The sequence below is a fragment of the Henckelia pumila genome, chromosome 2 (genome assembly GCF_033568475.1).
Source record: "Henckelia pumila isolate YLH828 chromosome 2, ASM3356847v2, whole genome shotgun sequence".
Lineage (NCBI taxonomy): Eukaryota > Viridiplantae > Streptophyta > Magnoliopsida > Lamiales > Gesneriaceae > Henckelia > Henckelia pumila.
In genome coordinates, this window is record NC_133121.1 from 120,435,908 (window position 1) to 120,462,138 (window position 26,231).

The 26,231-nt window shown below is 35.1% G+C and overlaps 4 protein-coding genes across 7 annotated transcripts; 2 read left to right on the plus strand and 2 right to left on the minus strand.

Annotated features, from left to right (window-relative positions):
- Positions 1-3,603: 3,603 nt before the first annotated feature.
- LOC140885439 (uncharacterized) lies at positions 3,604-4,947 on the minus strand. 2 transcript variants are annotated; one of them, XM_073292396.1, is made up of 3 exons: positions 4,519-4,947; positions 4,345-4,414; positions 3,604-3,929 (listed from the first exon to the last, which is right to left on the minus strand). In XM_073292396.1, the coding sequence occupies exons 1-3, from the start codon at positions 4,694-4,696 to the stop codon at positions 3,785-3,787; spliced, it is 393 nt and encodes a 130-aa protein (XP_073148497.1). In that variant the 5' UTR covers positions 4,697-4,947; the 3' UTR covers positions 3,604-3,784. The 2 variants fall into 2 exon arrangements, with proteins under 2 accessions (XP_073148497.1, XP_073148498.1); XM_073292397.1 differs by having other exon boundaries at positions 3,606-3,929; positions 4,543-4,941.
- Positions 4,948-6,536: 1,589 nt separating this feature from the next.
- LOC140885438 (transcriptional adapter ADA2) lies at positions 6,537-15,545 on the plus strand. 3 transcript variants are annotated; one of them, XR_012150942.1, is made up of 15 exons: positions 6,537-6,691; positions 7,321-7,379; positions 7,463-7,641; positions 8,208-8,273; positions 8,504-8,629; positions 8,712-8,787; positions 9,142-9,199; positions 9,288-9,346; positions 9,479-9,589; positions 10,181-10,403; positions 11,086-11,296; positions 11,577-11,891; positions 12,359-12,587; positions 14,930-14,998; positions 15,476-15,545. XR_012150942.1 is itself a non-coding variant. In XM_073292393.1 (13 exons), exons 1-13 carry the CDS (start codon positions 6,639-6,641, stop codon positions 12,542-12,544), a joined length of 1,722 nt encoding a protein of 573 aa, XP_073148494.1. In that variant the 5' UTR covers positions 6,537-6,638; the 3' UTR covers positions 12,545-13,035. The 3 variants fall into 3 exon arrangements, 2 of the variants coding, with proteins under 2 accessions (XP_073148494.1, XP_073148495.1); XM_073292393.1 differs by lacking the exons at positions 14,930-14,998; positions 15,476-15,545 and having other exon boundaries at positions 12,359-13,035; XM_073292394.1 differs by lacking the exons at positions 14,930-14,998; positions 15,476-15,545 and having other exon boundaries at positions 7,469-7,641; positions 12,359-13,035.
- Positions 15,546-18,267, plus strand: LOC140885437 (uncharacterized). Its single transcript, XM_073292392.1, has one exon. It carries the CDS (start codon positions 15,586-15,588, stop codon positions 17,782-17,784), a length of 2,199 nt encoding a protein of 732 aa, XP_073148493.1. The 5' UTR covers positions 15,546-15,585; the 3' UTR covers positions 17,785-18,267.
- A 647-nt stretch (positions 18,268-18,914) lies between these two features.
- LOC140879624 (heat shock protein 90-6, mitochondrial) lies at positions 18,915-25,358 on the minus strand. Its single transcript, XM_073283416.1, has 20 exons — positions 25,177-25,358; positions 24,314-24,508; positions 24,158-24,231; positions 23,725-23,850; positions 23,554-23,647; positions 23,386-23,469; positions 23,132-23,275; positions 22,929-23,042; positions 22,582-22,641; positions 22,403-22,477; positions 22,215-22,319; positions 21,812-21,952; positions 21,639-21,731; positions 21,463-21,540; positions 21,052-21,306; positions 20,866-20,968; positions 20,217-20,391; positions 20,014-20,119; positions 19,833-19,922; positions 18,915-19,371 (listed from the first exon to the last, which is right to left on the minus strand). The coding sequence occupies exons 1-20, from the start codon at positions 25,288-25,290 to the stop codon at positions 19,195-19,197; spliced, it is 2,403 nt and encodes an 800-aa protein (XP_073139517.1). The 5' UTR covers positions 25,291-25,358; the 3' UTR covers positions 18,915-19,194.
- Between the last annotated feature and the right edge of the window lie 873 nt (positions 25,359-26,231).

The window sequence follows — 26,231 nt, forward strand, 5'->3', positions numbered from 1 at the left end:
TATCGGTTTTAATAGAGGTTCTGGAATAACCAAGGTGTGGTTATAGTCATTCGGGACTAGCGACTCCAAATGGCTAACTACGGACGAAGGTATGGTCCGGGAATCTATTTAAGTTTTGGGAGTACTTATTAGCTTAGTTAAGACTTATAGAAGTTATGTAGTGATACGGTGAACTTTTGAATATAGGCTTGGAACCTAGGATCCTATTATACTTGAAATAGCCTAGAGGTACGTACACATTGACTGAGATTGCCAGCGAGTATACATGTTTATATGTTGCATTTATTTGGCATTATTATATGGCATGATATATGATTTACCGCTTTCTATATTCATATGTCATGTGCATATATACGTTGAGCCTATACCTTGTTATACCTGACTATAGAGCCGCTCAGCTCTATACTCGATAGTCTGTCACTGAGAGTACCGCGACGGCGGGGGCATTTATGTCTGTCTACTCTGGTGTACTAGACGAGTGTGGTTGCACCCAGAGGTTGATCCGTGCGGTGGCAGCACTCATGTGGCGCCGGTTCTGAGCATGATTTTTCAGATGACCCTGTAACAGTCATCATGTTGCATGCATCATATATTTACGTGTACTCATGTTTATGTACTGGGCGTTAGCGCTCACGTCTTAGTTGTTATCTTGGATACCCTATTCCATGGGGCAGGTCGCAGGATGGACGGAGCTGGTAGTTCAAGGCAGGACTAGAGAGCAGGAGCCTTGAGGATTTTATTATACATCAGGATTCGATATAGCTGTATAATGTTTATGGTTTTGATTTGGTTGTATCACTACAGATTTAAGCCTGGATTATGTTACTAAGCTGATATGTAAATTATGGTTTTGTTTCCGCATGTTTTACTCTGTTACGTTATTTTGCTGTATTAAGTTTAACGCATGCTATTAGTTTCCAGTTAGTAGGTGATACCATGCAGGGTCACTACATCAAGTCCACAGAATTTTAATTGCGAGACTATTCGATACATCGCAAAATTATAATCACTGACTTTTTTAAAGTCTTGGAATCTCAACGTATTCCATTCATCACGGGCGGTCGGAAGTATCACTTCTCTTATATGCTCAAATCTTTCTTCAACCCTTTTCATAAAATCATTGGGTCTTTTTCTGTGAGATACTCACATTTCAGCCCTTCATCAAGATGTCGGCGTAAGAAAATCATTGCCTTTGCTTTATCTTGTGAGGTTGATATATTAATTTTTTTGATGGTATCACTTAGACCCAATGACTCAAGATGCATCTCTACATCGAGAGTCCATGACATATAATTCTTTCCAGTGATATCAAGCGCAACGAAATCAATCTTAGCCAAATTTTACATGGTGGTACTAGAAAATTAACAATGCATTTTATTAGTTAATTTCCATTAATATGACAATACAAAATAATGGAAGAACGAAGATTACAAGTGCGTGTATAAATAGAGAAAAAGTATGTGGTGGAAAATCGCTGGTGAGTACAAAACTCGTGAGCATGATGATCATAATCGTTATGAAAAATAGCCTTAGAAATGCCATCATCTTCATCTTCGAAAAATCGAGGAGAAATTATAATGAGAGAAAGAGTGAATTTGGTGTGATTGAAAATGAGTTTGAGTGAACATATTTATAGGGCAAAACTAGCCGTTTGTTACCGTTGGGGTAAGAAAAAATCGAGTATGTGTTGAATAAAAATTCGTGATAATCATGTGATGCATATAATGATAATCATAATTAAATATACGCAATAAAATATATATCATATCACGTTATTATAAGATTAGTATCCTAGACAACCTCTTATATAATAACATGAAATTATATATTGATATAGTTAGTATATATACATAATAAATATATATCATATCACGTTATTGTTTAAAAATTTTAGAGGCTTTTATACTTGTCGTATCCCTTACTGGGAGTGTGGGATGTCGTCTTAACATCCTCGCAGGATTTATAACAAGTTTTTAAAAAACTAATTTTTTTTTTCATTTCTGATAATAACATGATATTATATATTAATATATACACAATAAAAATATATAAACAGTAAAATAAAAATTCTTACTTGTTGAATATTTTTGACTTCTTCTTGTATTTTGGAGCGTCGAAAATTATAGAGAACCTTCGAGCGATCGTGCTGATAACGTGTTGTGAAAAAGTAAAAATTTATGGTAAAAAGTAAAAACTCCAAAACTCAAAATATATCAAACTCTACACTTTATAATATTTTTCTCTCAACTCAATTGTATTTTTCATCACAAATGAAGACCTATTTATAGATCCACATTTGAAATTAGTCCAAAAATTAAAACATCATCATCTACATCATCACACACTAATTTTCCACATTTTACAACATTCAACATTCAACATTCAATATTCAACATAATAATAATAATATATTTTTCAACAATCGTGAATATTGTGGAAAAAGGAATTTTCAAATACATAAGAAAATCGTCAATAATGGCCAGTGGGCTTCAACCCGTCAGTCTATATAAAACCTAACACATTATTTTTGTCCCCTGAACTAATAAAACCAGACACTTGGAATTTAATAACATCGTCTAACGACAACTAAACACTTTTAATAGGTTTCACACCATCAAAAGTAGAGATATATGCATTATTGCAACTTGCAAGCAGCCTATGAGGACTTGGAAGTTGAAGTAAAATGAGTTTGGCGATTGAGTTCAAACTATCATATGAGTATTATTTTAATTGTCAATTTAATGATTCAATGATTTGCCACGTCACATTTCCAACATTAATTATGCTTATGTGTTAAAATATAGATCACTGTATCCATGATTTGGGCAATACCCGATAGGATCTCTCATTAACGGAATTGGGTATATAAACATGAACTCACTTTTTAATAGCCCACCTAATTGGCTTATCTTAATACAAGATATAACGAAAAAAATGGACTGAATAAACATATGAGATAATTGCATACACATGTATAAAATATCGAGATTGTTAAAAACCCTCTATGAAAAAAAAATTATCTATTAACTCTCTGATTTTTAACTTTGAGCACATACGTCCACATGTTTTCAAATTTTGAGCACACAACCCTTAGCCCGAACGTATTTTCAAGGGTATTTATGCTAAAAAATTGAAAACACAAAGAGTTAATAGCTATAGGAAGTTTTCAACAATCTAATGATTTCACAGGGATAGTATATGCAATTATCTCTGTAAGTAATTTACATTTGAATATTTTTAATGGAACGTCTGTTAATTGAAACCAATGAGTTACGAGGGTCGACGGATCGTACATGTCATGATCGGATTAAATCACATGATCTGATTTAATTTGTACCATTCAAATGTGGCCTAATTCAAATGTAGATATTAAAACTGCAGCTGGATTTGTGTTATTTTCATTTATACTTACGAGCAAACATATCGCGTAAAATTGGATCGAGGCATTATATGAAGCTGGATATATATCTGCTCACTGATTCAGCTAGGTGAAGTGGGAAATTTTACACAGAAAGGGAGTGGGGATATGAATACTTAACTGCCTTTGTAGTACTCCAATGGACTTGAGATTTGAGAAGAGATTTGTACCAAAATTTAATGGGCAAAAATGCAACATTTAGTACTGGTGGATAAATATCGAACAAGAAACCAAAACATCTGTACTCAATAATCTGGTGAGCTCAGGCACATGATCTTTTACATTCCAAAACTGAAAGAAGAAGCAAAGGAAACTTAATTCAGACAACAACTGTGTCGCTCATTGCAATACGCATACCACGTGGTATCATCGAACCGGAATCTTAATCCAACCATTTGCAAATGCAATGGCTAAAATGACGAAAGGGGTCGACATTCCGAATATGATAATGTAAGGGAGTGGAGTGCTCATCGGGTTTTCACCTTCTCTTTCGCCCGCCGTCTGCCAATACCTACACAACCAGCAAACTCAATCAACCAGTTGTATTGTTTAGCATTCTGTACGGCAAGTACCCCTCACATTGTCCTAAAATGAGTGTTTTATTTTGCTACATGAATTTCCATTCGGATAATACTTTCAAAGAAGCAAAACTTTGTATTTGTCCGGACTTCTGTTGATTGTGAATGTCTGGCTTTTTTCGAATTTTGGCAATTTTATATTTTTTTTTATCTGAGAATATTGACGTGACAATTGTCAGACGTCGCATCAGCATCACATGAGATTAAAACTAACGTGTGATGATATAGAAAACCAAAGTCGTAAAACCAAGAACATACATGGAAAAAGATGCAATTTTCCCAGTACATAATGTACATTATGAGCTCAACTTAGAAAAAACTGAAAATATAAAGTAAAAAAAAGCTCACTGCTCAGGTTCTTCATCTTTGGTGATAAACTTCTTCTTCCCATCCTTCTTCGCCTCTCCATCTCCGCCCCCTAACAATATAATCGAAACCCGAGTTTTCGTTCAAACCAAAAACAACACAAGAAATCACTTTTAATCAAGAAAGTACTGTACATGAACAGATCAAACTATATACAACAGCATATATCTACGATCGAACCAAAATTTGCAGAAAACCGAAGTCGCTGCAATTTCCCCTTCTGCGATGCGAAAAGATCGTGGGTTTTGAATGGGCGCGAAAATGGTTTAGCCTGCGGAGTGAACTTTGGGGTCATCAGAGTAGAGCATACAGCCGCCATTGATTCTGCTGCCATTGTTATATATTTCAAGAAACTGTGGTGCAAAAAGACCAAGTAATAATCTTTATAGATATATTCGTTATTTGAATTGTGGGGATTTTTTCACGGAGTCGATAAAAATTTGGATGAAATGGGAAGATATTGGAATTTGAATTCTTGATATTAATTGTTTTTTTTTCTCTGGTTTGGAAGAGAGATGAGAGCTTCCACCTCTAAACATTCACCTTATCCAAAAGCAAAATCTGATCACTGCTTATGTGTCCGCTTCCTAACTGCGCGTTTGCTTTCTTTAGGGGCTTTGCCCAAAAGAATTGAGTGCACTTTGTTCATCGGATGAATTCTTTATTTTATATTTTAAATAAAAGAAATTGTTATTATATTATTTTTGGTGGAAAATATGGATTATATTATTTTAAACCCATTTGATTATGTGTATATATATTTATATCGAGAGAATTTTATATCCACGATCTGTTGTTGACTTACTCTTGAATCTAATTATATTTGGACGGATTGATTTGAAGCAAATACATAAAAACAAATTCATTGGGTTGTTCAAATAAATTCACTTGACAACGAACTTCAAATCAAAGTTAGTTTTTTTTTTTTTAGAATTATTACAATGGATTTCAAATTTATCTCAAAATAGAGTCATTTCAAATATGTACATCAAATATATACTTGATTCAAATCTTTCCATCATAATGCAACTTAAAAAAACTGTAAAAAGAATCCTCTTTTCAGAATTTTCTTGTTTCTTTATTTTTTTTTTAAACAATTATCCATTTTTTTATCATTTAAAATCATTATCATTTGTTAATTACGATAAAATATATGAAACTTTAATTTTAGAAAAAAATATTATTATTAATTGTACACATTTTTTTATTTAAATATATTATAAAATTTAATTATAATAAAATATAGGAAACTTTATTTTTTTGAAAATATAATGATCAATTATAAAAATTAATTAATAATTTAAAAATTATAGTCTATAAAAAATAAAAAGGAATAATAAAGAAAGAATCATTTAATTTTTCACGGATCCGTAGGGATGTAAACGAATCGAGCCGAGCCGAGCTTTTGAATGTTCAAGCTCGGTTCATTTATAACTGAGCCGAGCCCGAGCTTATTTAACGAATATATTCATGGCTCACGAACTTATTCGAGCTTTTATCGAGCCTAAACGAGCTTAATATATTTATAAACTATAAATTTAAATATTTATTAAATTAATTAAAAACTAAATTATATATTTGAAAAAAATATAATATTATTATTAAAATTTATAATTTTATTCTAATAAATTAATTTTTATAGATTTTTCAATATTTTTCATAAGTAAAGTGTAAATTTATAAATTAAATATCAATACTATTATTTTTTTGTCTAAGAGATGACTTACGAGCTTGTTAACGAGCCTGTTTACGAGCTAACGAGCCGAATATTGTAAAGCTCGAGCTTGGTTCGTTTACATTAACGAGCCTCATTAAACGAGCTCGAACGAGCTTTTAACGAGGCGAGACCCGAATAGCTCGCGAACTGTTCGACTCATTTACATCCCTACGGATCCGTGGCCCTTGAACCTCGCTTTTACCATTTTTAAAATTTTTAATTTTAATTTAATTTAATTTTAATTCCATTTTTTATTTGTGTTGTTTATTTATTTAATATTAATAATTAAATAAAAAAACCCCAGTGTTTTTGCGGTGAGAGAATTTGAGAAATGACCTAGGTCAATTAAATTTTTTGATTTATTATTTTTTGTCAAAATTTTTTTGCAAAATGAGTTTTAAATACAAAAAAAATGCTAAAACAAATGGTCAAACGGAAAAGTTTGGGCGTTGGTAAGTATAATTTCCGACAATCCCAATTCCCACAAACCGAACGGTATAAAATTAGCTGTCGCTCCACCGTTCCCAAATCGGAGCCCTAATTCCCAAGATTTCACCGAATGGGCCGTTCGAGAGCTGCGGTTCACGCGGCCGATGAGGATTCTGGCCAGAGGTTAGAACCAACATGTCCAAATCCAAAGTCTCGATTTTTCGGTTTTGAAATGTTTCTTGATCGGGATTGTATTCAATTGATGCTCACAATTTTGTGAAGTTGTTTGCAATTTTTAATTGCTGGCTGGTTCAAGTTGATAAGGACTGAAAATGATGAAGGCACTAGAACTTTATTATTGGGCTTGGTGTATAGTTTCGAGCTTGCTGAAAGATCACAGAAGTTAACCTTGATGAACAAAGTGGGACCTAACGTTACCAAGTTATTTGATTTCGAACTTTTCATGTCTTAAAATGATAGATTAAGGTTAGCTGATATAATTGAACAACGGCAAGTTTCCAACTTTATTTAGGATTCCGGAGGCATGCTGATTCCAGGATTGAGAACTTGGAGAAGCATTATATTTTTGTACTATATTATGATCTGCTTATCTATGCATGCCTCAATACACTCACGCGTCTGCGTTCATGTGAGGGAAAATGGATGAGAGTTGCATTTGTCCGTGCTACGTTTAGATATTTTAGCTTCTCGGAATGGGTGGTTGTCTAACGTAGAAACAAGGAATATGATTTTTCTCTTTCTTTAATGAGTAAACATTCGATAATAATGATTGTTTTCCATTGGATCTTCAGTCGGTCAAAGAGAAAGCGCACCGCTCAAAATGTGGAGAATGCAGAAACTATGGCTTCTGGTATGGATATAGTACGAGAACTTATTTTCTATATGTTAGAGAGAATTATGGTGTTATGAGTCTTAAATTTGTTTATCAACAAGTTTCAGGAATGACTGATGGAAAGAAAGCATTATACCACTGTAATTACTGCAACAAAGACATTTCAGGAAAGATTCGCATCAAGTGTGTAATATGTTCTGATTTCGACCTCTGTATTGAATGCTTTTCTGTTGGAGCAGAGGTTTATCCTCATAAAAGCAGTCATCCGTATAGAGTCATGGTTAGTAACCTTCTTGAAACCTTGTCTTATCTCAGTTCTATTACTGAAATGGTTTATACTTGGGCTGTATTTTTCATCTGAACGTATTTGTCATATATAATTTTTATTGTACTCATATCCCCGATCTCGTATTATTTGAAACATTTTCTGGCATTAGACGCCTTAAAATTTCCACATTGCTTAATTTTCTCATGTAGAAAAATCATGTACGAATCAATTGAATATAGTACACCGAGATTTTTGTTATTTTTTTTCATTCTGCATAGCAGTGTCACTATATAGGGGGAAAAGTTCAGTTCAGATGACTTTGGGTGGTGATTTAATCAGATCATTTTATGGAGAGAAGGAATATGTGGATTTGAAATCATTTACCCTTGTTCTTTGGAATTTTAATATCTTCTGTGTTAGCGTTTTGCTTCGTACACATTATATTGTATCTCTCTCGCTCTGTGGATTGCAGTTATGGTTTGACATCAAACTTTTGTGTGGAAAGCTGTATATTTTGTATTGTTGTTGACTATTGTGTTATGGTTCATTTTGCTACTTTTTATTATTATTCCCAATAGGACAACTTGGTGTTTCCCCTGATATGTGCTGAGTGGAATGCTGATGAGGAGATACTACTTCTGGAGGTATGTCTTCATTTTTTATGATCAGTTAGACTTTTTATCAACTATTTTAACAATAAATGTACCATTTTTGGATTCTTCTAAACTGATCTTAATCTCTTATTATTGTTTGCCATGATTATTTATCCATCCAAAATTTGTCTGAAATGTTGTTGCTAATTATGAAATTATTGAAAATCTTGTTAAATGCTCGTTTCCTTCATGTATGTTGAAATGTTTAACTTGTTTTGAAGGGTATTGAAATGTATGGCCTAGGGAACTGGACTGAAGTGGCAGAACATGTTGGAACGAAAAGTAGATCACAATGTACTGAACATTATGATGAGATATATATGAACTCGCCTTGCTTCCCTCTTCCGGTACGATGCGCTTACTATACTTGTACTTAAAAAATTTGTCAATTTGTAAACTAAAGCATCAGTTACATGCTTATTTACCCAGGACATGTCTCATGTCATGGGAAAGAATAGGGAAGAACTCCTTGCTATGGCCAGAGAAAACAGTGAAATTAAGAAAGGTCAGCTTACCAGGACAATTTCTCTCAGTATTTCTCTTGAATATTTTGCTCGTTCTATAAAAGATCGACCAAGAATTGAACTTGATCAGAACAAATTATTTTGTTCAAACTTTATTACTGCTAGTATGCCTTCTCTGTATTGTATTCGCTTCATCTCAGGCTGTTAAACTGTGTATTCAACTTATGGAAATGCCATTTTTTGGTTCGATGAAATTGTAATTCCAAATGCGTAAATCTGGTTTCCGTATAAACTGCGTACTGGTCATGGCATAAGCATTGATTATCTCGTTAAATATATTGTCTGGCATTGTCTTGTCAGATATATCTTTAATCAATCAATTCTAACAACCTCAGGAGCCACTACTTGTGAAGATATTGATGTGAAAGTGGAGTTCCCACCTGCAGGAATCAAGTATATTCCCGAAGTTTTAATTTTAAATTTCTTTCCTCTATGTTCATCGATGTTGATTATCTGATTCCTTTCGCTTTTGAGTTTTTAGAGTCGAAGATCAAAGAAAAGAAGGTCCGGCAGTACATTCGTCGCTTAAAACCTCGTCTGGTACTGTATTGCTGTCATATGGAGTTCTCTGGCTTCCAATTCCTGAATTACAAAAGTTTACAAACACAGTCATATGGTTTCTGTACAATATAACATAAATGTTATAAAGAGTACTGATGCTCTACCTCTCAGAGATTGGCACTGTGGGAAGCTCTATCAGTGGCACACTGTCAACCGGAGCTAGTCAGAGGACATCCAGCAAAGTTCAGAGCAATGATGGTCTTGATGCCGTGAAAGTAGAAGGTGATTAATCACTCATGAGCAGCATCTCTCAAGCAGCAATATCAGTGCTGACTTTTGTTTGGCCGTTACACTTTGCTGTGATAAAATTTAATTAACAACTGCTCATTATCGTAATCGTATAGCAACAATTTAATCATCTGCTGAAAACTCACTCCTATTATAGTTGGACGTTATGATACTTTCTTTTCGAATATAATCTGAACCAGAAAACCTGATTTCAGGTCTGATATATGTGATAGAATTTTTCTGCTTGCAGTATTTATGAATACTTGACTTTTATACAGTGAAGCCATATTTAATGTGTCTTGTTTTGTAACTGTAAGTTGTCATATTCTACCCATGTTTCATGAAGTGAATAGTATGCCTTAAATTGGAACTTTTAGTTTCTTTTTGAGGATGTCCCAAACTGAGGTCCAGTAAATTGTGTGACTGAGTTTCACCATTTTTGGCGATGAAATACAAATTTTTTATGATACTGAGTTTCTTATTCAACTGCAGTCGGTCATGATGGATGTCGGTTATTTTTATGGACATGATAGTTCATATTTGCCGTGCAATAATGAGTAAAAAGCTTATCTATTATGGCTCCAGATTTTCACGCTGACAGGAGCATTGGAGAGAAAAAACCCAGGACATCAGGTAATGAGGGTGTTTCTTTGAAAGAACTAAGTGGCTACAATTCTAAGAGACGAGAGTTTGAGGTTGAGTACGACAATGATGCCGAGCAGTTGCTGGCTGACATGGAATTCAAGGAAACAGATACTAATGCTGAGCGTGAACTGAAACTACGAGTGTTGCATATATACTCAAAAAGGTAAATTAGCTTTTTGACTGACATGAAATTCAAACCCTGCATGCAGACATTGATAGGACGCAGGCAGAGCGACACATGCGAAATCACCTTATATGTATGTAAAGCCTTTGGCTAACCAGTTACTTGGTAAATGGTTGTTGTCGTTTCTCTTTTCTTGTGCCTCAATTTCCCTCCGTGTCGGCCTGCATGGGATGAAAGAAGCACCTTGTTGGGCTTTTCTCGTTATAAATGCTAAGTGCAACTAACCGATGTATGTTCCAAAAATAGCGACCAAATAGTTTCATCTACCCACTAATATATCGGACTGTAACTATTGTCTTTCACTAAGTAGATCTTTTTCTCTCTTCGATTAAAGCAACTATCACATATCTGCGTTGTCAGTTTTTCATTTTCTTTAGTTTTCTGTCTTTGCATTGAGTGAAAACATGCCTCTGATGACTTGAGCTCTCTTTTGACTTATAATTTCACACTTCAGTGTCTTTGTTGCGTTTATGCTTCTATTCTTTATTTAAATATTTTGAAACTTTGGATCGTGAACTTTGATATTATTGAACCATGTAATAAAACAAATGAATTTTAATTTACTAAGTTTTGCTTTCTATTCCATGCTTGCTGTTCAAATTGGTATAATGTTTGTTATGTTGGTTTGTCTTTACATCATACAAGTCAATTTATATGGCAGACTCAATGAAAGAAGACGGAGGAAAGACTTTATATTGGAGAGAAATTTACTTTATCCCGATCCTTTTGAAAAGGACCTCACCTTGGAAGAGAAGGAGCTGTCTCATCGCTACAGGGTATTTATGCGATATCATTCTAAAGATGAACATGTAGAATTATTGAGGAGTATTATTGAGGAGCATCGCATTTTGAAAAGAATTGAAGGCCTTCAGGTATAACGCACGATGGCTAATCTTTTCTCTACGTGCCGTCTTGTATGTTGTCCTGCTTTTCATTGCTTGTCAACAGTTATTTTGTCCCCTTAACAGTCAAGTATTAATAATAAACGTTGGATGCCAGGTGTGAAAACAAAAAACCATGAAAGTACTATATAACAATATGCAACACTCTACTCTCCTGTCCTATATTTTGTTTAGCCTTTACCCAACTTAAGAACATGGTTGTAGCTTGGAATATGTACCTTGCATCATTGCTTTCTGTTTTGGTTTGCAGGAAGCTCGAGCTGCTGGTTGCCGAACATCTGCTGACGCTGAGAGATATATTGAACGGAAAAGGATGAGGGAAATTGAGGAAAATGCTCGTCAAGCGAAGGACACCTATGTTGGCCCTGGTGGCAAATATATGCAAAGATTAAATTTTCCCAAGGGAGAACAAGATAGCAGCCTTGGCGGTGGTATTAAGAGTCCCACATATTTGGATTCTGGCGGAAATGACTCCTTATCAACTACCATACGACCAAATGTTCCTAGTGTCTCCGAAAAGTGGGATGTCACTGGATTTTTAGGAGCTGACATGCTCTCCGAAGCTGTAAGATTTGTTCTTACATCTTCAATTTATCATTTAGGTTGATGTGAAAGTGGTGATGAGAGATATTGTTGGTCCTTAATATGTTCAACGATCAAATTTTATTTGGTAATTATTTATGGAAAATCAATTTTGGTTGTTAGGACAGGACATTTCAAAAACTAAAATTGATTACCATAGAATAGTTACGGAGTAAAGTTGATAAGGCGACGCACAGGTCTCATATTAAAGTTTGTAAAATAATAAATTGAATAGTAAATTATGTAATGCGGTTGTACAAAATTTCAATTTTTGTCCTAAAATTGTTCCCAAACACTAGTTTTAGCCATTTGTCTGAGTCATGGACTGACTATGTCATATATTTATGGCACGAAAATGAAAAGTGAAACTTTGCCTTCGCCTATTAATCGAACTGCTTTCTTTTTATTTTTGACTGATGATCTAATTGTGAACCACACACATGCGTGCAGGAGAAAGAACTGTGTGGGGAGATCAGAATCTTACCAACACACTACCTCAACATGCTGCAAACCATGTCAATGGGCATTTTAAATGGGAATTTATCCAAGAAATCTGATGCACATGGCCTGTTCAATGTTGATTCAGGAAAGGTCGATAGAGTATACGACATGCTTGTAAAGAAGGGGATAGCATAAGCATGACTGACATCCATTTATCGTATGATGATTCTCTGAAAAGGTAAATACCTCTCCTACCTAGAAGTTGGCACAAATCTAGCCGGCATCGCCTAGAAGTAATTGCATATCTTGGATGTATTAATTTATATTTGTGTTATTGAGGAATTAGCTTTGTGGTTGTCTAAGCTTAGAAGAATAATGTGTGTGGGTTCATTTTTCTGACGGAGACGAATAAAGTCGGACTAATTACCATGCCATTGGATCATCGGATGTAAATGAGATGGCTCAATGATCAATCTGACATTCGAATAAAACCTGTTCGAAAATGACAATGTAAATTTTCAACCTTTTGTGGTGATGTGGGGATGGAAGAACATTTACAGATTCCTATTTCTCATGTACCTAGTTTACAGAGCTTAAACTTTGTGGTAAATATTTGTTGGAATTCGAAGATGATATTATGGAATTATCTTCATATTTTGACAACAGTAATAAGCTTTTATGTGATTTTTTTTCACGTGATTCTCTTCATCATATTTATCTCAGAATTTTTGGCTTAATCTTCTTTGTTTGTGCTCATTTTCAGGAGGATTTAGTAGCTGCTAATGTTCCTTTTAACATGTAAAACATTAAATTCTGTTTAAAATATTTATAAAAATATAAATTCAGTATTGACCTCTTGGAATTAGATCCCCCTCATGTACTAATAATTGTGGTTAACCAGAATTGCCTGGGTGAGAGGAGTAATAGGGGGGTAATAGGAGCCGTCGCCCGTCGGTCAATTATATCAATTCCTTATAAAAAAGTTTAAAAGATTATTTTTTAAAAAAATATTAATAGTTAAAATATTTTTATTTTTTACAAATCAAGTACATTTAATCTCTGTGTAGAAAACTAAAGCATATTTATCTTATTTATAAGAAGTTTTATGTTTCTTTTCGAAAAAAAAAAGAGGAAGTTTTATGTTTGATTTTTTAAAAACCCGTAATTTTACATTATGAGCTTTTTACTCTGATTTTTTACCCGAAGTACTAATGGAACTTGCTTGAAGTTGCTTCGAAAGGCGTATTTCCTCTTTCTTTTCAATTTTTTTTAAATTTTATTACATATTGTTTATGTTAGTGAATTATAAAATACGGTATTGTTTTTTAAATTTTTGCATTTTAATTTAAGTCTTCAACATTAAATTCACGATTTTGTTATATTAAAATTTATATAATCGCTTTTGTCAATCGATACAAGATTCTCAAATTTGATGGTCGCAATATTCGTATATATCTTTCAGATATTGAGTTTGGTGGGGTTTAATCGGAATGTTTTTAGGAGAATAAAATTTTACCAAAAGTGAATCTCCTAGATTTAATTTTTTTATTGCAATTATAATTATACAACTCAATTTTGCTTTTATTTTCTTTTTATTAGGAATTTGAACTCAGAGCTGGTTCGCTTATTTGGGATTTGGAAATGGGGGTTTTACAGTTATTTCGCAGTTGAGAGCTTTAGCAATCTTCTTTCTTTGGTTTTTTTTTTCCTCCTTTTTTCTCGATTTCTTAAAATAATATATTTTTTGTAAGACGATATTACAGATTTACATTACTTTATAATTTATATATAATAATTAATAATTTTCTTTTTACATATAGATCAGCTTGATCTATTTCAAAAATATAAATTTGTCTCACCGACACATACTCAAATATTAAATGTTTTTTTTGGAAGGAATATTTAAATGTTTTTAAACTAGTAACGTGTAGGCAGACTCGTGATCTGCATTCTTAACCATAATTGTCTATGCACAATAAATTCCAGAATCAATTTCTATGATTACTTTCCTTTTTTTCTTTTTTTTTTTCTTTTTTTATTTTTTAACTTTTTTACTTTGAGTGCGCACTACGCACAGCGGCGCACCATTGGCCATACGGGTATTAAATACTAATAACTGTTACTTTCATCAAATTATAAGAAAAAAATCAATAATAATAATTATTAATTTATATGAATATTAATGTCCAAAGAAAATTATATAATAATAATAAATTATTATTTAATTATTTTACGGATATTTATTATTGTCTATTTATACATTTACATGTTAACATATTTTTTAACTGATGATGCGTTTCGCTGTTGCTATACGATAATAATAATTATTATTATTACAATTATTATAATTATTATTATTCTGCTCGGAGTTTGGACGGAAACCTCCGGCGGTGGCTGCCGGCAAGTTATGCTGGGGTGATGTTTGCTCCTCACATGTGTTATACTTCCTAAATTTGTTTGTTTATTGTAGTTGTAACTTGTGAGTGAGCTTTCCTTTATTTATTTACTCTTTACATCAGGTTTAATTTGCATTTGTACGGTAGATTTGATTTACGGGTGTAATACTGGATTTTTCTGTAGATCTGAAGCTGATTTTGAGGATTCGGGAAGTTAAAACTTGAATTGATTCTTGCTGCGTTCCAAATCTCGGTGAGTTTTTCATTTTTCGTCTGGTTTTTAGTTTACAAGTTGTTGAGCTGGAAATGGTGGATTGATGAGTTCTTCTGATGATTTATGCTTGTTTTTGTGATTACTTCATTTTTAGATCTTTTGATTAACTTGAGCATTACTGATGATATTTTGAATTTCATATTCTGAATTGTCTTGAATTATTTGACTAGGTAGGGTTACTTGAAAGGGAAAGTTTAGTTCCACTGAAGTGTGGTTTCTGAGTTTGTTATGTTTTGAAAATATTGCCCATTTTCTGAACTAGGATTTGAGTTTGACTGCATCACATCTGAACATAGGGTTGATACGTTTTTAAGGAATGAGTTAAAAGTAATGCTCGAATTTGGATGAATGATGTCATTAATGCTCGAAATAATAATTTTTCATGGGGCATTTGATCATGAACTGTTATTGTGGTTTAAATTAATATCTTATCATCTGTTTCCTTAAAATTTGCAGCGTGTGCTAAGGTTTTTTAATGGGTGTGCCAAGGTTTTATAATGGGACTGGGAATGTAAGCCATGCCTGAAGTTTTCTGTTGAGATTTTGGTTGGAACTTTTAATTTATAATGGAGTCCTGCGTAGAGGAAGCTGTCAAATCTAAAGCGATTGCTGAGAAACAATTTATTGAGAGAGACTTTACAGCTGCAAAAAATTATGCTTTGAAAGCTCAAAAATTGTGCCCTGAGCTGGAGGGTATATCTCAAATGGTAGCTACATTTGGTGTCTATGCTGCATCGGTAGCAAAAATTAATGGGGAAACTGATTTCTATTCAATTCTTGGAATGGATCCATCTACCGAAAAACCCAAGTTAAAGAAAAGGTATAAGAAGTTGGCAATACTGCTGCACCCTGATAAGAACAAAACCATTGGAGCTGATGGGGCATTCAGACTTGTCTCTGAAGCATGGGGTCTTTTATCCGATAATGTTAAAAGGAACTCTTATGATCAGAGGAGAAATTTGTTTTTCGGCTATGGTGCTGGTGGTTATGACAACTGTTCCAAGTATCCAGCTTCTCATGGCAGACTCGATTCATTTTGGACTGTTTGTACATCCTGTCATGTTCAATACGAATACCTCAGGAAATATGTGAACAAGAGACTGACTTGTAAGAACTGCCGTGGTGTCTTCATTGCTGTTGAAACTGGGCTGGCTACTGCAAATGGTCCTTTCCAATATTCAACTCACTCCTATACGCCTGAGAATGGGTATGGGAGTCATGGTTGTGCTGCAACATTTGCACCAACAAACACTGGATGCTGTGCACCTAATGGGGTTTTGGGACATCATACTGGATATAACTCTGAGTATGTCTCAAATATATCATTTCATAGTAACTCATGTGGAAATGCTGTCGGTGTTATGGATCATAACGGATTATCAACTTCTCGTGTCCTTTATCAAACCAATGGGGACACGAACAAAACCAAAGCAAATGGAAAACGTCATACGCTCAAGGCTAAATGTAAGATGGGCTCTAATGGATATACTGGTCACAGTGAAGCGTCAGGATCAAAGCGCGGCAGACCTGCCAAGAAGAGAAAACTGGACGCTGGAATCACTTCTAGTGAGCAGGAAAGATTGTGTCCAAGCGTTGCCGTTGAAGCAAAAACAGCCAACGGAAATGGAAATTTAAAGCCTACATCTAAGATTTCCTCCACATCTGAGACGCCAGCTAGACGCTGTTCAGCTGCCCCCGCATTTGATGTTAGACAGATGTTAATTGATAAGGCAAGATCAGAAATTCTTAAGAAGTTGGAAGAGATGCGATTGGCTTCAGAAGCAGCAGCAGCAGCGTTGAACTCCACAAAGAAAGCCGAAGCTGATAAATGCAGTGATGCCGCAAGAATAAACGGATCGATTGGTACTGCTCTTCAACCAGAACTGAAGAGATCCGTTTCTATGACAATAACAGTTCCAGATTCTGACTTCCATGATTTTGACCAGGATAGGTTAGAAGAATGTTTTAAACCCAAGCAGATATGGGCACTGTACGATGAGGAAGATGGCATGCCGCGCCTGTATTGTCTAATCCGTGAAGTCATTTCATTGAATCCGTTTAAGATACACATAAGCTACCTGAACTCAAGATCTGACAGTGAATTTGGCTCTGTAAATTGGTTGGATTCTGGGTTTACGAAATCTTGTGGAAGTTTTAGAGTTTTCTATTCTGAAATGGTGGAGCAAGTCAATATATTTTCTCATCTTCTGAGAAGGGAGAAGGCTGGTAGGGGAGGTTGTGTAAGAGTCTATCCTAGGGGTGGTGATATTTGGGCAGTATATCGAAATTGGTCACCAGATTGGAACAGAACAACCCCTCATAACGTAAGGCACCAGTACGAAATGGTAGAGGTTATGGAGGACTATTCTGAAGATCATGGCGTCTGGGTGACTCCACTAGTTAAGCTGGATGGATTCAAGACAGTTTATCAAAGGAATACGAATTCCAATGCGGTCAGGTGGATTCCAAGAAGAGAGATGTTACGGTTTTCACACCAGGTGCCATCTTGTCCGCTTAAAGTTGAAGGAACGAACTTACCCGAGGGTTGTTGGGATCTTGACCCTGCAGCAACTCCTGATGAACTTCTTCAAGCGGAAACTGAAATCCACAATAATTCAAATTCTGGTTCGAGGAAGACCACTGCGACATCAGATGATAAATGTGCTGTGGAACTTCGTGGACAGTTTGCAGAGAAGTTTGACCAAATGGAAAACAGCATGTCAAAATCGGTGTCTGGGATTGAAAGCGAATCTTACATGGAATAGGTAACTCCCGTGATGATTCCTCAAAGAGAAAATAACCAGAAAAATGGCTGAACAAGCTCAAACTTGAACAGTTCAATGGGCTAAGAAGTGCCAAGGTAACGCAGAAATCCAATAGTTTTCTAAAAATGCATCTTCAGTTCAGCTGAAAGACGGGAGAACGCGGAAGTGCCAAACAAGGTAGAGACTTAATTTCAAGGGTCTTTGCGGTTTCTGACTTTATCGAGAGATTCAGAGTGTACACAGATTTGAACTCTATTCTCCAAAATTGCAAACTTGGAGATTGAAACTGATTCTTGTTCCCTGATGTTTGAGGGAGCTTTTTATTCATCAATTCGCACGGATATCCAGACTCATTGGCTCGTCTGTAGAATAAAACGTTAAATAGGGTTTTTGCATAACATTTGAGGACTGTTTTATTCGAGAGACATGGCGTAAATTGTTACAGATCTTACAACGATCGAGAGAACGCGGACTTCATTCAGCCATTTACTCATTTACATAGTTTGCACTTCTTTGTCTTTTTTCCCAGTACATACATTTTCACGGAGAGAAGAAACTAGTAGGAAGCCCGCTATTCCTACAGGTCAAATATTCGAGATAAAAATTAAAAAAAAATCATATTTTAAATAAAATCTAAACTTCAGAACGAACTCTTTTTAAATTTTAATATCGCGTATTAATTTTTAAACGCTTCTTCAGTTCTTTATCATTTCCCTAATATTATTAATTCCACAAAATGCCACCATCTTCCACCTGGTATCCAGAGCTGCATGATCGACAAAGTAACGATTCCGGTTCCGGGCATATAAGTTGCGTTTGCGTCAAATAAGTTACATTTCAAGCGAAACACGGAATAGAGATTTCAATAGGAACATTTGGAATCCCCAACGCCTAGATCCAAAACAAATAAAATAAAGGTAAGTTCAATCTAAAAATGAAAAACGATGAAATTCAATTTCCACATGCAAAGCATTGCTTGCTGAATTCCTTAACCCCAAATTCCCACGAACAATTATATGAAACAATGCATGCGAGTCAATGTTTCACCATTAAATCAATGGGCCCGATGCATCTGTTTCTTCAACTCTCGGCTAATCAGATCAAGATTCAAATCTTCCTAAACATTAAATCAATCATCTTTTGCATTTTGAGCTTTCTTGAAATATGATGGAACCAAAAACCAGTAGCACCTAATAATGTTTCAAAACCAAAAGCAAAATTGTGATGACAACCGAATGTCCTCAATGGTTTATTCCTTCCATCTCCAGAGTGTAAGAAACTAAAATAACAATAGTCCCTTAATTCGATTATATATTCCGCTAAAATGTTGACAAGTTCACAACTTCAACTAGATCTAATGCTAAATTGTATGATGTGTACATAGGTGAAGAGGTTACACCACCTCATTCATCATTTGTTACCACCGGCTTCAGCAGGATCGACCACTTCGGCCTCAACTGTCTCTGGGATATATGAAGCAGGATTTACATGCTGCTGAGACCCATCATTGTATGTCCCCCACTTGCCTAAAAGAGCCATGTTCATCATTTCATAAATCTTTCCTCCAAACAGTGCTGGACTCTCAGGCTATCACATTGAAAAATTGAAGTCAGGGCATTTGCAGAAACTAAAGAACCGAAAGCATTAGCAAAAGTTCAAGGATCAGACAGTAATTATTTCTCAGCTGGAAGATGTCCCATTTGTTGCTTGGAAAACTGGAGTTCATGTGGGATATCGCATAAAATTGACTGCTCTATACTGTGTCATAATACATAATAGCGGTCCCTTTTATGTCTCATTTGGTGGGATAAAAACAAGGTGCATAGCATTGTGTTATTGGATCATGCTGAAATTATTTATGAAATCCACATGCCGAGACCCAAATTATCCAGACAACAATTAAAGACTCCGGTGTGTATATTTGGGGAGTAACATAGAGAAACTCCACATTCCAAAAAGTTCTGGTTCAGTGCTTGGAAGATTAGTGACAACAATAAACTGATGAAGCAGCAAGAAACCAAAATAGAGAACTTTGAATAAATACTCACTGTGAAACCGCTAGAAATTAAAGCTGTGTCGTACAAAAGATCGACTGCCCTCAATGCTTCCTCGTCATTTGGACTACTCTTGTATGCATTCTGTATTTAAAATATGTAAACAATAAAAATGAAAACAAATGGGTCGATTTTAAAGAAGTCCACCTTTTTTCTTATTTGCCAAAACACATACGTTTAAAGATTTGATGATTGGATGGTCTGGATTAATTTCAAGAACTCTCCTGCTTCTCATAAACTCTAGGCTTGTGGGATCACCAACAGTTTGGGCTTTCATCAGCCTACGAATAAAGAAAAAACCAGACAACATGACTGTGTGATAAATACATATAAATTACAAAAACCAACTCTCCTGCCTCGGAGAAACTAGAAACACACCTCTCCATATTGGCAGACCAACCGAACTTCCCAGATGCAAGTACACAAGGTGACATGCTTAGGCGATTCGAGATTTGAACACTAGCCACTTTGTCTCCCAAACGTTTTTTTATCCAGTCACAAGTCTGGCCATACTCTTGCTTCATCTCCTTTTCCTTTTCCTCATTCTTATCACCTACATTACATTGATACGGCATTCAGAAAGCACACATGGATAGTACATCATGGACTAACAATATCACCAGCCATTGCCCATAGATGAACGGATTAATCTACACAACCACACAAAGCCACAAGAATCAACTATCAACTTCTAAATGCATCATCTAAGAACTTAGCTGGTCAAAGCATAAATCCAAACCAAGTAATTAGATAATTGTAGATAATTTAAAAGACATTCTCGATGTAAATATAAGTATGGCTCCACCAATTTAGTGATTAGTAATACTGTATCCCTCCAATAACAGCAATAATCCAAAAAATTGTGGTTAAGGATTTGGAAGTAATAGTAGGAAAAAAAAATTAAAAAAAAAAAGGATTCAAGGCACGCTCCACAAGTTAAAACTAGGAAACATGAAGCCTGAAAAGAAGTAAAAAAACAGAACTGAGAAACTAACAAATGCAAATGAGAAGGTCTAAAAAAACTTACCCAAGTCTAAATCTTCTTTGCTAATGTCAGTAAAGTCTTTATCCTTGTAAGTTTTGAGATTCTGGATGGCAATCTCGTCTATAGGATCCACTAGGAATAGAACCTACATCAAGGAAAAAATAGATTTAGACAATTAAGCAGGTGACAAATCACAACAGACAAATAGAAATCGTCAATATATCCTACTTCAATATCTTTTTCAACAAGTTTCTCCAAGAATGGTGCATTCTTCGCACTAGCTACACTCTCAGAGGCAATGAAATAAATATCCTTTTGATCTGGTTTCATGTTCTCAACATACTCATCCAGGCTGATCATATCTTCCTCGCTTTGAGATGAGAAAAACCGTAGCAACGGAGCAATGCGCTTATGGTTTTCACGATCTTCAATGCAGCCCAACTTTAGGTGTTTGCCAAAATTTTCCCAAAACTTCACATAGTCCTACACAGAAACGGGAAACTAGCTAAGAAAACCAAAAAAGAAACACAACCAACTATCTGGCAAAGGCATGGGTTTTTCAGAATACGTTCAGAGAAAAGAAAATTCATTAAACCATAAAAATTTCTGATTAGAAAAGTCGAGTAGTTAGAAACATACATCTCTATTCTCGCTCATAGTTATGCCCAGAATCATGTCAAACGCCTTGCGCACCAAACGCTTCTTCATAATGCGTACCTAAACCCAACAGATAAGCAAAGTATATGATTACTAATAGGTAATTAAAATAGAGTACAGTACATCTCAAAGGAAGATAATCTATCTTGTTTACTTACAATACGGCTTTCTTGGAGGATTTCTCGAGATACATTAAGTGGAAGGTCATTTGAATCGACAACACCTTTAATAAAGCTCAAATATCTTGGGAACTGATCAATATCGCATAAAATAATTAGAGGCCATAATTTCAACGTACAATCCAGATTTATGGAGCTTCTTGTTTTCTCACCAGTTCCCCATCAAAGTCATCAGAAATGAACACACGCTTCACATAAAGCCTTATATTCTTTGTCTTGGGATTAACAATGTCATCCTTCCCTGTTGGTGCAATGGATGGCACATACAGTATGGATCTGAACTCAACTTCACCCTGAAGAAAAATAATCGACACAATAGTATTATATGATAGTGAACCAGCCGGACCAAAAATTTGAGATATCTTAAGCTTCTTGATCTATTTATAGTGCCAGAAAATACATAGTGCTGAAGTCACCAGGTCATATGACAAGGACATAATAATTAGTAAAGTGCTCGAGAACAAATAAATTCAAACATGTTAAAGTACCAATTCTATCATCAGCATTACGGACACGCTACCACACTGTAAAGGAGCTTAAGAGTTGGAAATTTACCTCCGTTGTAAAATGTGAAGATGCTAGAGGTTCCAAGTATTCGTTGAAGGTTTTCTTGTAGAACTCGTTGTAATCCTCTGTAGAGACTTCCTTGGGATTGCGAAGCTGCATCAAACATAAAGGTCATGATGCCATTTGGGGCAAAATAACTTTCACAAGGAATGTTGGAGAGAATTCCACAGGCTCACCCATATAGGCTGGGTCTCATTTGTTAGCTCCCAATCCCAATATCGTTCAACTACCGTCTTTGTTTTCTTCTTTTTCTGTTATATTGGGTTCAATAGAAGAGATTCACAGGGTGGATAGAGTATGATTAGTTAATACCTGACAGCATACAAAAAACAGAAAAGTTTTCAATCATAAGTACCTCAGTTTGCCCATCTTGTTCATTCTTATTGGCTTCTGCTGGATCCTCATCAACCTCAACCTGCAACAGATCAAATATCAGAATCAGTTGGTAGGATTAGAGCATGTGCAGTCATCGACGAATCAATACACTGAATAACAAATTATTAGCATCACTGCATCAGGAATCTGGAACCTGTATCATGTCTCCAGAGATTACTTGTCAATTTAATAAGTCATCATTTTTATCAGTCTGCTTCGAATCAAGGAACTTTTTCAATCAACTTTTTATGAAAGGTGCGTCAAATTAAAAAAACGAAAATGGCAGGTAACGTATCACCAAAATAGACTTGAAAAGAAAGGTTATACCTCTTTAGTGTATCCTTTCTCCTGCCAAGTATATATTGGGAAGGAAACAAACAAGGAATAGTTTTTCACAAGCTTCTCAATTCTTTCTGGATGAGCAAAACCTTTATCATCATGCTAACATAAATGGGAAGAAGTATCAGGACAAGCTTGAGAGCAAAGTACAAGCAAGTGAGCACTGCTCACGAAGAAGTTGGTGCACCAACCTTAAGATATAAAGTCAGACGAGTTCCCCTGGTTAACAACTTAGAAGGATCAGTCTCCTCTCGGATGGTGTATGAGCTAGAGTTGGCTTCTCCTTCCCATACATATTGCTTATCAGATCTTGGGCTCTTTGTTGAGACTTCGACCTGTGGATAAAAATTAGTTATTTCTATGGCATTGCAAATGAAACAACGGAGAAGGGAGGAAAAGTGTCTCGATAAAAGACAAATATATTAGTTTAGCTGAGAGTACGCACCCGCTCAGAAACGAGGAAGGCCGAATAAAATCCCACACCAAACTGACCAATTAAATTGCTGTCGACGCCAGCATCTTTACCATCCTGTTAAAACAATGTGCCAAAGCTCTACTCAAAATATTAAGATGCTACAATGATTACAATCCATTTATCACCTAAAGAATCAACCTTCAATGCTTTTAAAAACTTTGCAGTTCCACTTTGTGCAATTGTACCAAGGCAATCAACAAGTTCCTGGCGTGTCATTCCAATGCCAGAATCTCTGCAGGTTAAAATGAGAAGTTGCACTCAGGAGATGAACAATACAGATTACAACATGACTGAGGATGAACAACTTACGTGATTGTAATTATCCCGTTATCTTTGTCAGTCTGGATCCGAATGTCAAGATCAATTCCATCCTTCAAAATCTGGGGTTCCGTAACACCAAGGAAGCGCAGCTTATCCAAGGCATCACTTGCATTGCTATGGTTCAAACCAAGTTTATATTAGAAAATAATTTGGACGACAAAAAGTACAGGCATGGACAGGAAATACTTGATAGAGCTAGAAAACAATGTCTTGGTGTGCAAGGAAAGATTTACAAAGGCTGCGAAGTTCAAAAACTTTTTACCAAGAAACATATGGCATTCCAAGTGTATGACAAAGAATAAATACAACAGGGGGATAAGAAGCCCGACAAGCAGGTGGTTGTAATTCTAATTTGAAATAGATGGATGTCCATAACCAAAAACATGTCTTGACACAGCATATAAAGGTTTAAAAGACATGCCTGATAAGCTCCCGAAGGAACACATCTTTGTTGCTGTATAAACTGTTGACGATTAGGTCCATAAGACGGCTAACCTGCCACCCAGAAACCCAAAAAGATAATAGGAAATTTTACCAATTATATGCCAACCAGATCCATCAGTAAGGTGAAGTTAACCTCTGCTTGGTACTCAAATTTTTCAGCAGGTGGTCCAGTTGTATCACCATCCGTTGCCGCAGCAGTTGACTCATAACGACGGCCCATAAATGGACCACTTATGATGTTAAATGGCTTGGAAGGCGTAGCAATCATAGTGCTGCTACCATTACTTAAGACTGAGTGCCATCTCCTTGTAGTAATGCTCTCCTCATACTGGCCAGTATCAAATAAAAAGATAATTTATAGAGAAGAAACAGCACAAAGATAAAAGAGTTTGTTTATGATCAAAATAACGCCAATAATCCTGCCCAGATCAAAGAAAGAAAGAATAGGATACCAAGGTACTCACTTTCCACAGTCTATAGATTCTGGTACTGCACTTATTTTAGATTTTTTTATTTATTAAATTTGCATTGTTAACAAATAAAGACTAACCTTTTACAATAACAAAATCCAAAATTCAGTTGCACGGGCAAGATTTTACCCACACACATTGCAAACGAAAAATATTCCAAAGACATTTTTACAGGCCACAAGGAAGACATGATATGATGTTCTCAACTTTTCACAAGATGACACGCATTTTTATCAGTGATGAAAAAGAAATATTCTACATCAGATTGCAACACATATTTGAAGACAACAAAGATCTAAATCCAAATTAGTTAGTGAACTTTCTTTTTACTTCATGCGATCAGCACAGTTCCAGATAGCTAAGTGCAAACGAGGTCGAAACAGTGGAGCCTAACGAAATGGTTTTCAATCAATCCAAGCAATTAAAAAGAATTTAAACTCCAACGATTATTCTGCTAGAACAATTGCAAAGCATGATGATTTAAAAAGATCAATTTCGAATGCGACAACACGAGAAGCAGAAATACCGATGAATGCTCGAATGTATTGGAGGAAGAAAGAGGGGCAATGACACCCCGGTGACATCCGCTCCCGCTGCGCACGATAGCCGTGGCGGAGCGCCTCGCCGTGAGCCGCAGCATTTTCTTGTCGGTGATTGAATTTGAACTGCAGAAATGAAAGCCTGTAGAGTTGCAAATTTGGACTAGGGTTTTAGAAATGATTTATGGGGTTTAAGAAGCTTCTGGAGTGACATTGTTTGTTTATGTTTCAAGGGCAATTGTGTCATTGACAAATGATACTTTCTTCAAAGATTTTTTTTATTTTAGGATATTGTATTTCCTTCTTCAAATATTGAATTCTTTTTTAAAAAAAGGTTTTAATATTTCTAAAAAACATTAATGTATTAATTAAAGAGTGAATTGTCCTAAAATCCCTAATATCCTTCCAACTTTATTATAACTCTCTAGGCAAAAGATTCTTTACTATAACTCTCTAAAACCACCAAACTTGAATATTTTAATATTTAATTCTTGTGCTGGATTTATGCTAATTTATGCTTGAAATCTATAGGTTCTATGCTTAACTTGTAAATGTTTTATGCTTGAATATGGAGATTTTGTACTCATTTGCAGTATAAAGAATTATGCAAAAAAATGATATCAGAGCTTTAGGTTAATTATTCAGACATAATATTATTCGTTAATTCATGATTTTCTTTGTTGAAGAGAAGATTTTACAAAAATATGACTTCAAACGAAGGTTTGAATCAAGAGAATTTTATTCATACGAAATCCTATAAACAAGTTAATCTATTCACAATAGATTACTTACAACAGGTTGCGACTAATGCTCTCAATTTTGAAAAAATAAAGAAAAATGATTTCTAACTCTAAATTTTTAGAGATTACCCCAAATTCCTCTAAACTCTCAAGAGATCTTAGAGAAATTCAAAAGACGATACAATATTACAGCAATCAGTTCTATGAAATATCTCGGCAAATTGAAGAAATCATTAAGAAACAAGAAGAAATTCTTGGAACTCTAAAGGATCTTCAAAATAAAATCCTAAACCTAGAACATA